This window comes from Aspergillus udagawae (genome assembly GCF_001078395.1).
Source record: "Aspergillus udagawae IFM 46973 DNA, scaffold_3, whole genome shotgun sequence".
Lineage (NCBI taxonomy): Eukaryota > Fungi > Ascomycota > Eurotiomycetes > Eurotiales > Aspergillaceae > Aspergillus > Aspergillus udagawae.
In genome coordinates, this window is record NW_025091266.1 from 2,597,875 (window position 1) to 2,611,599 (window position 13,725).

A 13,725-nucleotide genomic window follows, 5' to 3' on the forward strand; every position below is an offset into this window, starting at 1 on the left:
CATTGCCGTGTTATCCACCGAAAATGGCAGTCATGATCGAATCTACTCTTCAGCGAGGCCAAGGTTCTCCTCAGCTGGGACCACCCGGACAGTGTTGGTGTGTCCCATGCCACCACGCCAGCCCTGGACACAGACGATGTTGTCGCCCTTGTTAATGAGGCCGAGCTTGAGAGCGTGGGAAATACCCCACTTGAGGCGGCGGTCAACATCTTCCTGCCAGATCTTGACGTTGAAATCGGGCTTCTTCTCAGGGAAGGTGAAAGGCCAGACACCACGATACAGATGGGAGTACTTGATAACACGAATTAGCGAAGCTCAATTGTCCAACGACGAAGATGACATTGGACTTACCCGAGCGGCCATGGGGTTGCGAGTGACCATGATGATAGGGCAGACAGGGCGGTACTTGGAAAGAAGGCGAGCAGTTTTACCACTAAGAATCAACTCCGTCAGCCAAATTCGATCAACCAGAGGAGAACAAAATTACATACCTGGTGGTCAAGACAACAATGGCACCAGCGTTGAGCTCAAGACTGGCGCTGACGGCAGCCATGGCGATAGACTCGACGGTGTCAGTGGGGCGGGGAGCAAGGTTGCGCAACTCGTCAAAGACCTGGAAGTGAGGAATAGCGACCTCTGCAAGCAAGCAAGTCTCGGACATCATCTTGACAGCCTCGGTGGGGTAATTGCCCTTGGCAGTTTCTCCGGACAACATGACACAGTCAGCACCGTCAAGAACAGCGTTGGCAACGTCCGACACCTCCGCACGGGTGGGACGGGGGTTGTATGTCATGGACTCGAGCATCTGAGTGGCACAGATGACAGGCTTGCCCTTCATGTTACACTTGGCGATCATCATCTTCTGGGCCAGGAAGACCTTGGGGGCAGGAATCTCGATACCCAAGTCACCACGGGCAACCATGACACCATCTGTCTCCTCGAGGATCTCATCGAAGTTGTTGACACCCTGCTGGTTCTCAATCTTGGCGATAATTTGGATCTCCTTGCCCTCCTCACCAAGGACTTCACGAATGTGACGAATGTCGCTTCCGCGACGGATAAACGAGGCGAAAATCATGTCAACCCTGTTCTTGACACCGAACTTGAGATCGCTAATGTCCTTTTCGGAGAGAGCGGGAAGGTCTACGTCGGTGCCGGGCAGGTTGACACCCTTTCTGGAAGAGATGTTGCCATTGTTCAGGCACTTGACACGCAGGGTCTGGTCGTCAACAATCTCGAGCACCTCGAACGAGAGAATACCATCGTCCACATAGATCAGCTTGCCGGGTTCGATCACCTTGGTGATGTTCTTGTAGTCGAGGTACCTGCCAGATTTTCATCAGCACATGGATTCCTGGAATAGCCTCTTTCGAAAGCTGTGGTTTTCCGGGGTCATGTCAACAACGCTCGGATTTTCAGTATACTTACATGTTCTTGTCGTCGCAGGCGGTAGCATATTGCTCGTCAGTGGTGATGTTGAGTTCATGGCCGGCTTTGATAGGAATGTCCTTGTCGCCGACGGTGTTTCCGGTACGAATTTCAGGTCCTTTCTAATGCGGGAGTCAGAGCTGAATGGCGTCGGGAAGCACCGGATGTCATGAAACTCACGGTGTCAAGGGCAATGGCAACAGGACGTCCGGTCTGGACTCTCTCGGCCTCACGGGCGTTGTCGATGACAGATTGGTGGTACTAGAAACGTCAGAATTCTGCTCGCAGCCTTCCCTCGAGCTATTGGGGCGCTGAATTCAGACTAACCTCATACGAGCCGTGAGAGAAGTTCATGCGAACGACATTGAGACCAGCTGTTGAATATTGTCAGCTCATACACTTGGCGGAGAGAGTCTGAGGAGATATTCCCCGCTCGTACCTTTGCGCAGAGCATTGATCTTCTCGACGGAGTTTGTCTTGGGGCCTGCGGAGATAGCCGACGTCAGTATCTTGCGATGCCAAACAATTCGTAGGAGTGCGAATATTCTCAGGATAAGATTGAGAAGCTCTGACATACCGATGGTGCAAATGATAGAGGTGCGACGGAAGTTCTTTGCAGGAACCATCTCCGTGTTCAGCTTGGCGTGCCATTCCAGCTTCATACGGTTGCTCAGGTGGTCAAGAGAAGTGCTGGCGGCCATTTTGTACGACTCCTCTGATGGAATTGAAAGAATGAATGAAAAGAAGGAATTGCTTGAGATGGATGATGTGGTGAGGGGAGAGAGGAGAGGATAGAAAGTTGGACTGAGGTGAAAGCAGAGCAGCAGTGTCGATAAAAAAAGAGGGACCAGGACCAGAGTTGCTCCGGTGAGGGAGGGAGAGAGGGGCTCCAGTCAGGCTCCGTCGTGCGCGGGAGGGAAAATACTGTTGGCCGTCTAGTGCCCCCGCGGGCAGGAGAAAATTATCTACGCTGTAGTTTACAGTCTGTTGACTGTGGTCTGAGTAGTACTACTAATAGACGGGTAACTAGTTAGTGCACTGCGAGTTAATATTAATCACATCTTTGAATTTTGATTACTAGTCTTATCTATCTTCAGAATGCTGTTATCAGGTCGCAGCATAAAAAGAAATAGCCCTGCACCCCATAAACTCCAGGAAAGATCTGCCTGGATGAGCAATGAAAGGTTCACGGACTACTAGCAAAGAGGACTATTGGCCTAAATGCACGACTGCGAAATATTGACATCAGCTTTCTGTTGATAGTAGGTACATAAAATAAGATATTGATAGGATTTGGTGGATGGGGACCACAGATTCGCTCTGATCCCTTCTGGCTGCTGAGAATACCTAAGAGTCAAGTACCGAATTGACCGAGCAGATTCAGGCTCTGATTGGCTGGCTTGTTAAATTTTCAAAGAGCTCCAGCCTTTGGTTGTTCAGCCTTCAAAGCGAAGCTAGGTCCGGAGTACTGAGGCTAGCGAACAGCCGCTGGCAACAGGACCGATGCGCACACCGGCCAGATCACTAGTCCTCTTTCCGTTTGCGTGTGCATCCGTTAGCATAATGAGTAAGCATGCATAATAACAACCAATGTTCAGTTGCTTACTTGTGGTTACCAGCCTCTCCCAGCCACCTCACTCACCGCCTCTTGGATACCTACTGATATTGCCAGCAAAACAGCCTTTGTCATGTGGAAGTGGAGCGGCAAAGGCCAGTCTGGTTGCCCCCCACGCGAGGTTATCACATTCACCACCTTCCCCGACTTCCGCCTGTCTTCCGTACAAAGTCCTACTCTGCTTTCTTGACTGCTAGTAGTGAACGTCGCTGAAGTGAATTGTACAGCTTTCCTCCTCGCTATTACTCTTGCCGCTAAGCTCTGGAAAAATTTGAGGAGCTGTGTTTTGCTCGGCTCTAGTCATCATGGTATGTTTTGGTTTGTCGGCGTTGGGTGCCTACTATCTATGTAGATGGGTAGCTATCCCGACGAGTGCTCTGAGATATGCCGATATGCTGATGTAGGATCCGGTGCAGCTGGGACGCCTGACTCACTACGCTTTTGACGCTGTGCTCCGTAAGTACTTCTCTATCCAGTTTGCAGCAAAGCAGAAGGGAATGACGGCTGATGGGTACTTCTTATAGTCTCTGCCTTTCTGGCAGGCATCAAGCGCTCGACTGGCTTAACGTAAATATGCCCCGTTCCCTGTGTATATTTTACACCCCTGGCGACTCGAATGGACCCGTTTTGTCGGTTCTATGATTGTGGAGAGGGTATTGATGGACTGAAGCTAATTTGTCACCCCGCGCCCTGGTCCGGGTCGCGTGGGGTTCTCACAGCCCCAGTCTCGACTCTGACAAGATCACCGATAACAAAGACTTTAAGAAATGGATCGATAACTATCTCGGCGTCGGCGAGTGGGTCATGGATCAGTCGGTTGCTGTGCTGTCGTCCACGAGTTTCTTCGAACGCAAGCGGTGATCGTAGCTCGATATTGGTTGTTGTGGAGGGCTCGGAGTCGCAAGTGTACGATGCGAGGGACGGGCGGTCCCCGACTTTGGATGGGTTTCACTGCGGCCTGTTTGCATGCTTGTTGTTGGAGTTGATGCGTCGGACATACCATACCCAACTCTGATCTGTTACGCTGGATTAAACATGTAGAAAGAGGGGCCATTCGGGCGCGGTTTGTATCCCGGTTACCCAGCAGCGTGGTGTTGCTTCATGATTGACGAATTCTGGTTTGCATTTCCATTCGATTGAATCAGACTATGGCGTTAGGGATGCCTTTTTTTCGTGTCTCTTGAGTCCTGCATACATATCTCTACGTCCGTCGAATCCTTTTCCTTCCAATTTCAGAAGCTGAACAACCATAGTCACTTGCACCTCGAACCGTAAACAGATGCTCGCCACTAGTAACGTGACCCGTGCCACTCGGGATTTCGAACCGCTTAGCAGATCAATTTCGGTGGCATGGTCAGTGTTCATAGCTTTGCTGGCTGATCATCGCTTCAACCTTCTCGCAACGAGACATGGTCAATTGTACCAGTCGCGCCGCGGGACGAAAACATAGTATGGTCTGTTCAAATCTGTGATTCAGACCAATGTCCGTCTCAGCTGAGCACCACGTCTGTTAGTCATGACACGGATCAGAGAAGCATAAGCGAATACATACATCATTCTAAGGTCCGTCAATCCCGCATGTATCATGGTTGGTCTCTGGTTCATTGTGCTATCTCTGTTGTACTCCGCCCAGGGAGTATTATTGCCAAATCAAGAGGCGAATCATGTCTGAATAAGCGCATCAATGTCAAGCCTTTTAAAGTATGACATGTGGCCCATAGCCTCCCAGTAAAGAGCGACGCAATCGGGCGATATCAATATCAGCTGCGATGGGATAAAGGTGTCTGATGGGAGTCGAAGGGGTCAATACATTTTCTTACGAGAAAGCATATTGATTGAAAGCCTACCATCTCTGAACCCGAGACCTGCCACATGGCCTTTGCTCCGGACAATTCGGCACCCTCGGAACAAGGCCTCTTCTGCGACACGAACCACACCTCCCGGGCCAATGTCAGGAGCAATAAAAGATATCTGACCCCGAGGAACATTCGGGTCTCCTGTGAGCTTGATCGCCTCGAGACTGCCTTTCTGAACGATTTCGTCGGGACCGGGTTCTGGTTCGTCAGAGGAGCTGGACGCTTCCGCATCCCGGTCCCGTTGTAGGAAAAGCAAAAACTCGCACCCATGAGCAGAGTAGTCACCGACCCAGATGCCTTGATACGGCTTTTCCCTCGTCGGAGTATATAAGCCGGGGTCCAGTGTAGCATAAGTCGACAGTGTTTCGCTCCGGCCGGCCGTAAACATAGGCATCCCGAGCCGGAAATGTGCCCAGCGTCGAATCCGAAACGCGTGTTCTGACATATTTGCTAGACGTCGCGGATGCTGGTCCCAATCCGACCACTGTGCTTCCATATCCCGGTAGACCCGATGTTCACTAGGAATGGTCGGCGGGGGCCACTGCTTGTCAGGGTCTACTGGCAGGTTCGGGGCTGATTCTGAAGAACACAACGAGAAAGCATTGAAGACATGCTGTGTTTCTATCGCCATTGGCATGCGAGTCTCACCGTGTAAATAGCGCGGCAGACGGCCATGGTTGTTCTTCAAAAGGAGAACCGGGTCATCCAACCAGAGACTAACCTTGGGATCAAAGGGCTGGACCATGACATCCGGATTGGATTCCCACACTTGAAATGGACGACTACGTCTTTCTGCAATAACCCGATATGCCTCAATGACTCCTCTCCTTGGATCATATCGCGCCAGAATTAGGTTGCCTGTGTGCTCCGTATCCGAAAACCAGATTATATGCTGTGGGATGAACCAGCACGGGTGGTAAGCCGCGTAGAGGTCGCGAAATGACTCAAAAGGGCTCGGGTCGTGAATCTCGAATGGCAGATGGGCATTGACCAGATCGGCCCACAGGAGCTCGTTGGCTGCATGTTCGGCGAGGGAACGGCAAGCTGCTGACACTTGGGCCAGATCCGTCGCCGACAAGTACGAAAGAATTTGGTGAAGAAGTTCAGCGGGAAGCTGTAGCAGAGGTGACTCCGGACATTCATCAATTTTAGTGTCCGTAGCTAAGCTTTCTGGATCGTGGTGTTGCTGCTCCCGTCCATGCAGCTCGCCTGCCAGCTGGAGCGAGTCCGCCGAGGTATTCAGATCACCATCCATAGCTGCGATGCTTTCCGGCCTCTCTGTAGCGGATGTACTTCGCGTGCCCGGACGAAAGTATAGACAAATTATAGGATCAACTATGGTCCCGAGATAAAGATAGATGAGGGGTAATAAACTAGTAATATGGCAGGCATGGCATTTCAGCTTCCAGGGAATCGACGAATGACATCATTCGTGCAGTAGCTGGTAGAGTATTTGATGGGATCAAGACGAATTGCGTCGATATACAACTGCCGTTAGCGGGGTAGATCAGCAAGGGAGAGTTCTTCTTCTCGAAATACCGTGATGCATGCGATATCCAAACGCTTTCCCTGTACCGGGACTGGTGCGGGGAGACGCTGGTGTTGATCTGTTGATCACTGCGTTGTTGGCCAGTTGGTGTCACCGATAAGATAACAAGAACTCGATAAGGCGATAAGGTATGCAGGACTGTGGACTGGATTTTCTAGTTCAGCTCCGACTCGTGATCTATGGTTGCCTTGACTCTACCAGCACTAGAGGTAATCGTGACACGGTCACTCCACCCGACGGACAATAATGACAAGTAAAGGTAAAGCAGTGCTCATAATGAACGGCTAAGACATGATTCGGATTGGATATAGGGAGGCAAATTCTAGGCTCCAAGTCACCTGACGGGTTGTTTACTTCTTCTAGATTGGGAAATATGGATCCATACCGACGCGTAGGGAAGGCGCCAGTGAGGGTTGCTGCCTGTGCCTTCCATCTTTGGATGAGTTACATATAACCCCTCGCTGACTTGTCTCATACTTCTCTCCAAGTGCTGTCTCAGATGAAGGCGTTGTTTGTTTGTTTACCTACTGGGAGATAAGATACTCCCCGAGTCATCCTTCTGAAGTCGGAGTAAGCTGTATCATCACTTTTGGACATTTTTAACATCATTTCAGTTCTTTTCGAAGAAATCCGTCAATTTTCAGATAGACGTCCTGTTTACCTCACTATTTCTACTATCGGACCTGCAAGTGCAGAATGGCTGCCAGAGTGACTCGCAGCCAAAGTCGGAAGACCTCCGTTCCCCTCTCTGACACTCGTCCTCCCTTCTCGTGCAAGAGGAAAAGTGAGTTTGAGGATGCTATGTCCTCTGAGAAGGTCCCTGAAAGGGTACCTTCATCAACCTGCAAGACACCCCAAAGACCGAGCAAAAGGGTGCGCTTCTCGGATCCAGGCCCTCGAGTCCAGGAACACGATTATTCAACGGGATTGACACCCGCGCTCCTTCGTACCTCGTTTGAGGATCAAGAAGATGCAGACCGTATTACCTGCAGCCCGAGCCGCCGCATGCGGCGGCGCTCTGCTCCTCTAGCACGGTCCCGCTACCTGCAGGACCCGTCAACTTCGGAACAAGTGGTGCAGTTTACGCCCTTGCGGCAGATTCTGGATCCTCGGACGAAGCGACGACTATGCCGTGTAGGTTTGAGTGACGAGATCAATCACATAGAGCGCGAGAAACGTGAGACTGCTTACTACGAAAAGACCATCCAGTCCTTGCTGCGCGAAAGGGATGCGTTGAAGCAGGAGCTGGAGTCGGCCAAAACTACCCAAAATGAGAGTCAAGTCAGGCACATGGATGATGAACCCTCGACCATGTCACCACGGACCAGAATCGAACGTCTGGAGACCGAAAACGGTATTCTTAGGGAGAAGATCTCATTCTCCTCGATCCAAAATGAAGATGAACAGGATTCCTTCAGCACAACTGACACAATCATCATCAATGACAGTGCATTCGAAGGCGATACTATCCTTATGTCCCACTCGCCTGTCATCCGTGGTTTAGATAGGAGTCATTTCCCATCCCCGGACAATCTTTCAATCCTGCACACTCATAATACAGCTACCGACGTTGGTACCCAAGCTCACTTGCCTGATGAGGACCAAGAAGCAGAGATACGCACACTCTCACTCGACCTGGAAACTGCAAGGAAAGAGAAAAAGGACCTGTTCGACGCAATTCGCGCTCAGTCTTCTGCATTTGATGGCACATCTCTTGGCCAGCACCTCAGCCGATCCTCTCCGCCTCCGGATTTCCTAGCTCAACTTGTTCCTGCGCTCACCGAGGCCGTCAGTCGTGCCTCAGACGCTGTTGGTGCTCTGAGTTCAGCCGCGGAAGAACTTTCAAATATGGGGTTTTCCGGTACTACGGTGAAGGACATCATTTCTGAGATGCGCCATCGCTTCCGTTCGGCGCGTCTCGGTCTTGAGCGCGCACTACCTGGAGAGACAGCCAATGCGGGTCTGGAAGATGGAAGTGCCACATTGGCCGCGCTGGTCAACCGGGTGGAGCTGTTGGTAAAGGACTTGGAGAAGGAGCGTCATTCCCACCAGGGCTCGCTAAGTCGCGAAAAGGCCCTGCGTGGCCAATTCGACAACCTTTTGACTCGGTACGAGATCGCAACAAAGAAGATTCAGGATCTGGAAGAGTCGAGGGCAGCTTCTGCCAGCGACATGCTGCATACGAGAATGCGAATGCAGGAGCTCGAACGCGAAGGAGAAGAACAAGTTGTTAGCATTGACCGGCTGAATGCAGCGCTTAGCAAATATTGTGAAGAGGTGAAAGGGCTTGAGATCCTTGTGAATCAACTTGAGGCGGACAGGACCGCTTCCCAAGAGCAGCACAGCCAGCATGTGTCCGAACTTGAGGAGAGATTGGATCACGAGAAAAGGTCACGTTCTGCGGCCGAGTCTGCTGTTGCTGAGCTGGAAGAACGGATTCGTCAACTCGAAGGGACAGTGGAGACGAACCAAATCCGCGCGTGCGACCTTACTGCGAAGGTAGAGTCGATTGAAATGGAGCGACGGGAAGCTATCGAAAGCTTAGAACAAAAGCTAGCCGAGCAACTCGAACATCATGAAAATGACATCGGCCTTCTGAATGTCCGGGTCTCGGAGCTCACCACCGCGCTTGAGGCTGCGAAGTCAGAAGCAGAAAAGCTGCATCGAGGCAATATAGGGCTGCAAGAGCAGCTGCGACTAGAAATGGAGGCCAGAGACAACCTGCTGGACAGATGGGCTGCGGATCAAGCTCGGTCATTTGCTTTCATGAAAGAAACCGTCAATTCAGAGCGACGAAAGGCGAAGATCCGTGCCGCAAACTGGGAGATGAAGTCAGATGATCTTCAATCAGACGGCATTCCTCTTCCAAGCGAGCCGATCACTCCAGTCAGTATGACCAGGTTCGTCGATGTGGAGGTTGGGAGGGGTAAGAATAGAAGGCGGCTTGACAGCGGTATTGGCATTTTGACCGAGGAAGACATTATTAATGAAGTCGAGAACGGGGCTGGGGCTGATCTCCCGATGGGCGTTAATCTTCTGCCGTCCGATCCAGCGGAACTATGAGGGCTGGGATGCTCTTTTGTATCATTATATGTTGGCTGGCTGATACTTGCTATTGCGATTCGATCCCTGTTACAGGTTGGTTTGAATAGCTTGTGTACGCTAAATGCTTGGCTATCATTGGGAGTATTGTCCGATTGGAAACTTAGATATATATTGCAAGTATAAACCGTCCTGGTCGATGTTGTTTGTTCATATCTAGCTTGAGGTAAAAATAGATAAGGTTGGCAAGCTTATCGCGGATTTCGTTTAGCGGATGACGTCGGTGGGCGTTCATCCATCAGGAACAACCAGCTTTGGTAGAACCAAGAATGTCAGGGATGAACATGCTCCTGGGACTTGCACAGCCATATAAAAGCGCTTCGAGATCTAAAGCCGGCTTATCTGTCCTTTTACTTATTAACAGTGAACCCTTGAAGTGTAATAGCAGGATTTCATACGGAAGAAGCAACGTACATTCAAGATGTTTAGCGGGAACCAAGCTCACAAGTACCGACTCAAGGTGACTGCAGGAACGGAGTATAACCCAGATACCCACAAGATCGTACCTGTCAATAGGGACCAGACACTACGACTTGACAACGACCTTGCGACAGTGAGTCTCTGCGTTCGGATCCAGAACTTTACTGGTGAGCACCACCCCATCTCTCCGCAGCGCCTGTGGAAAGAAGGCTCACGATCAGGAAATAAGGCTATCCCGACGACTCCCCCGAGACACACCCCTACTTCTCGCACCCCCTCCACCAGAACGACCAATACTCCATCTCCTTCGCCATCGTCTTCAAGAAACCCGTCAACGGCAACGATCTGATCTTCGGCAATGACTTTGACAGACCCATCCGGGACCGCCTCCCGCCGGGCTTCAACGCCGCACTGAAACTCGTCAAATGGACCATCGACCCGGCCATGGACGGCGACGCGTACGCGGATAAACCGCACCTGTATAGCCCCGCCATCGCCTCGCTAAACCAGTTCCGGATTGGGGAGACGATCGCGAAGAACGATGAGGTGCCGACGGTGCATGATGTGGTTGTTGAGGAGGGGGCTGATGGGTCTGGGGTGGAGGAGCGTGCGCAGGCTGGCATTCCGGAGGGTGTAGCGGAGCGGCGCAAGATGTTCCAGAATGAGGAGGAGAGGAAGAAGTTTGTCTTCGAGCCGGGGAGGTTGTACTCAGCGGATTTTGGGAATCCGTATCTGGTCTTTAATGGTTGGTTACTGGTTTACTTTGGTTGCAGCATGGGGTTGGGTTGGTGGGCTGGCTGACGATGAGTTTAGATTTCTCACTGCGGCTTCCTGGCTTGACGGTCCATGCGACCAAATATATTGACGAGAAGAATCATGACTTGCGGTATGTTTTGAAGAATAGGGAGACGGGGGAGGTCTATTTTGTTGTGCTGTTCACGCTCATCTTGCTGGAGAAGGAGGAACAGCCGGAGGTCCAGGAGCGCTCTAAGCAGGAGATCCGGGAGAGCACGAAGAAGCATGAAGAGAATGAGGGAAAAGTAGGCAAGTTTGAATGGGAGCCGGAACCGTCGGCGGGGGATGTTGAGTGATGATTTGTACTAGTATCATACGCTTGACGAGGTGTTGACCACAAGTCGTATATATTAAATCGCTAGAGAATAGACTTTTGGTGGTTACGGACTACAATTCTATACATACATTGTTCCAGTCAGAGCCTCTGCCATTTACAGTCTCTTGAGCACATCGTCCAGAACCTCCTGAGTAGTGGCCTTTCCACCCATGTCAGGAGAGAGGAACTTGCCCTCGTCGAGATTGGCGTCAACGGCACCGTAAATCTTGGCAGCGGCCTGCTCCTCACCCAGAAACTCGAGCATCAGAGCGACACTGCGCAGAGTAGCGATGGGGTTGGCGATGCCCTTGCCCTCGATGTCGGGAGCACTGCCGTGGCAGGGCTCGCCAATAGCGAAACCATCACCAACGTTGGCGCTGGGCACGAGACCCAAGCTGCCAACCAGAGCAGCAGCACCGTCGGACAGAATGTCGCCGTACAGGTTAGGGGCAACAATCACATCGTAGTACTCGGGCTGCCGGAAGAGCTTGTAGACCATGGAGTCGACAATCTGCTCCTCCACCTCAACAGAGGAAAAGCGCTCCGCGGCGAGAGCCTTGCGGGCGGTCTCCCGGAAGAGACCGTCTGTCTGCGACAGAACGTTGGACTTGTGGGTAATGGTCACCATTGGCTTGGTGCGAAGAGCAGAGTTGCCAGCGGCATCACGGATCTTCTGACGGCGGAGGGCGATTTCTCCCGCAATGGTGGAGATTCGGGACGAGGCACGCTCGGAAATCCGCTTGATCGCCTCAGCAACCTTGCCGTTGGGGGTATCCTTGGTTGTCTCTTCCTTCACGTAGAGATCCTCGGTATTTTCACGCACAATGACCAGGTCAATGGGCTTGCCGCCGCTACCAGCGGTAGTCTTGACAGGACGCACATTGGCGTAGAGGTCCAGCTTCTTGCGGAGAGCGACAATGGGGGAGGAGTAGCCGGCGACCTTGGTGCTGGGGGAGCTATTCAAAGACTATGAGGACGAAGATCTGGAGTTTCCTGCGATAGGGACAACCGACCTGACAGCCCCGAACAGGGCACCGTCACACTCCTTCTTCAGCGTGTCGACTGTTTTGTCGGGCAGAGCGGTACCTGTCCGCTTGAAGGTGTCGAAGCCAGCATCGAGGTCGACGAAGCTGAACTTGAGGTTCAGAGAAGCTGGAAGCGACTCCAACACCCGTCTACCGGCCTGTTCACATTCATTGAGTCAGAATTTACCCTGCTGTACCGCAGTTGCGACATACCGGAATGACCTCTCGTCCGATACCATCTCCAGGAATGAGACCTGATGAAGGGAAGTGTCAGTTATTGCAAGAAGGGTATCGGAAGCTCATGGAGGATTCAATTGACCTATGCGAAGAGTCCTAGCAGCTGCCATTGTGAAATTCTGGGTGTTGTGTGACTACTCTTTTCCAGTCGAGAAAGAGTTCCGTTTAACGGAGTCCGTAATCGGAGTGGAAATGCTGGGGATTAGTATGACTAGTATGCGACCGCGGGAAGAATGTTGACCCGCGGGACTATAATCAACAGGCAAATGGAATCATGGCTGCTATTTAGGTACGGCATCTTTTTCTTCAGAGCTAAGACATCAATTCAATGATGTGACTTAGATTGATACCAAAAGTTCATTTGTGGCAGTACTTGCTGAAAATTCTGACCACGACGCGCTTTCAGAAGCTGGCAGGCGACATGACACCGTCAAAGCACAGAAGGATACAAGCCAACCTTCTTCCAAAGGAAGCTGCCCTCGTCTACGTTGTGTATATCAGTATGATGATTACCGGAAATAATACTAACAGCTCGGAGAATTTCCCTGGGGGTAGAGCTTCTCATATGCAAGTCGAGCAAATGACAACTACTATGTTGCAGACAATCCGTGTGATCTCCCTGCTTCTGAGTACAGTGATGCTGTCACTGGTTCAGAACTTTGCCATCTTGTACAATTGTCCTGAGACTCTGCGCTGTGATTGTTATTTTTCCAGGCGAACCTTTTAGGCAAGAGGATATGGTGAGGCTGGAGTAGATAGAGGTTGGATAATGTTCAAGGAGATATACAGGCATAGCCCTTACTGAGTGGATCATCTGACACTTTCATGCACTTTCATGATAAGCCGCTGGAACTTCTACATTTGAGACTTGGAGTCAATTGTTCAACATCCTTCTCTGTAAATCAAAGACATCAGAACCACAGTCAGCCTCATCGTTCGTTGAGTCAGCTGCATCTGCTCAACTACAATGCGTGTAACGATATCAATCTACGTCTCTAATGGTTGAGAAGTAAGACCTGGAAGGGATGGATAATGACGCCATTCGACCGCGTTCAACCATAGATCCGGTCGCTCTTTAAGGTAGGGAGTAAACAACATAGCGGCCGATTCAATAGTGGCTGGAACTATCGTCCCTTGTTGATGCCTTCATGGAGTCATGGTCATGATCCTTGACTGATTTTTCTTTGAGACTGAAAAGTAGTACTCAACTGTCCTTTAATCTTGAATTAATAATAAAATGTCACAGGAAAGGGCCGCAATTACTTAAGTTGAAGCCGCGGATCCGCCCCCTGAAACTGCTGCCTCAGGTTTCCCTGCCCGCATCTTCTTCCCCGAACGACTTTCTGACTCTGACTCTCCTTTTCTTTTATTACCATTCATTA

The 13,725-nt window shown here is 51.1% G+C and overlaps 5 protein-coding genes across 5 annotated transcripts; 2 read left to right on the forward strand and 3 right to left on the reverse strand.

The window, feature by feature from the left end:
• Positions 1-42: 42 nt before the first annotated feature.
• Positions 43-2,129, reverse strand: Aud_004757 (pyruvate kinase CDC19; the record flags this gene model as incomplete). Its single annotated transcript, XM_043289694.1, has 8 exons — positions 43-291; positions 352-433; positions 492-1,325; positions 1,429-1,550; positions 1,609-1,689; positions 1,756-1,802; positions 1,868-1,912; positions 2,006-2,129. 8 exons carry the CDS (start codon positions 2,127-2,129, stop codon positions 43-45), a joined length of 1,584 nt encoding a protein of 527 aa, XP_043145629.1.
• Positions 2,130-4,705: 2,576 nt separating this feature from the next.
• On the reverse strand, positions 4,706-6,154 carry Aud_004758 (F-box protein; the record flags this gene model as incomplete). Its single annotated transcript, XM_043289695.1, has 2 exons — positions 4,706-4,827; positions 4,891-6,154. The coding sequence occupies 2 exons, from the start codon at positions 6,152-6,154 to the stop codon at positions 4,706-4,708; spliced, it is 1,386 nt and encodes a 461-aa protein (XP_043145630.1).
• Positions 6,155-7,144: 990 nt separating this feature from the next.
• Positions 7,145-9,511, forward strand: Aud_004759 (uncharacterized protein; the record flags this gene model as incomplete). Its single annotated transcript, XM_043289696.1, has 1 exon — positions 7,145-9,511. The coding sequence occupies one exon, from the start codon at positions 7,145-7,147 to the stop codon at positions 9,509-9,511; it is 2,367 nt and encodes a 788-aa protein (XP_043145631.1).
• Positions 9,512-9,971: 460 nt separating this feature from the next.
• Aud_004760 (DUF1769 domain-containing protein) lies at positions 9,972-11,061 on the forward strand (the record flags this gene model as incomplete). The annotated part of the gene is made up of 3 exons (XM_043289697.1): positions 9,972-10,137; positions 10,200-10,715; positions 10,784-11,061. 3 exons carry the CDS (start codon positions 9,972-9,974, stop codon positions 11,059-11,061), a joined length of 960 nt encoding a protein of 319 aa, XP_043145632.1.
• Positions 11,062-11,196: 135 nt separating this feature from the next.
• On the reverse strand, positions 11,197-12,453 carry lysB (homoisocitrate dehydrogenase lysB; the record flags this gene model as incomplete). The annotated part of the gene is made up of 4 exons (XM_043289698.1): positions 11,197-12,037; positions 12,095-12,264; positions 12,320-12,360; positions 12,426-12,453. 4 exons carry the CDS (start codon positions 12,451-12,453, stop codon positions 11,197-11,199), a joined length of 1,080 nt encoding a protein of 359 aa, XP_043145633.1.
• Between the last annotated feature and the right edge of the window lie 1,272 nt (positions 12,454-13,725).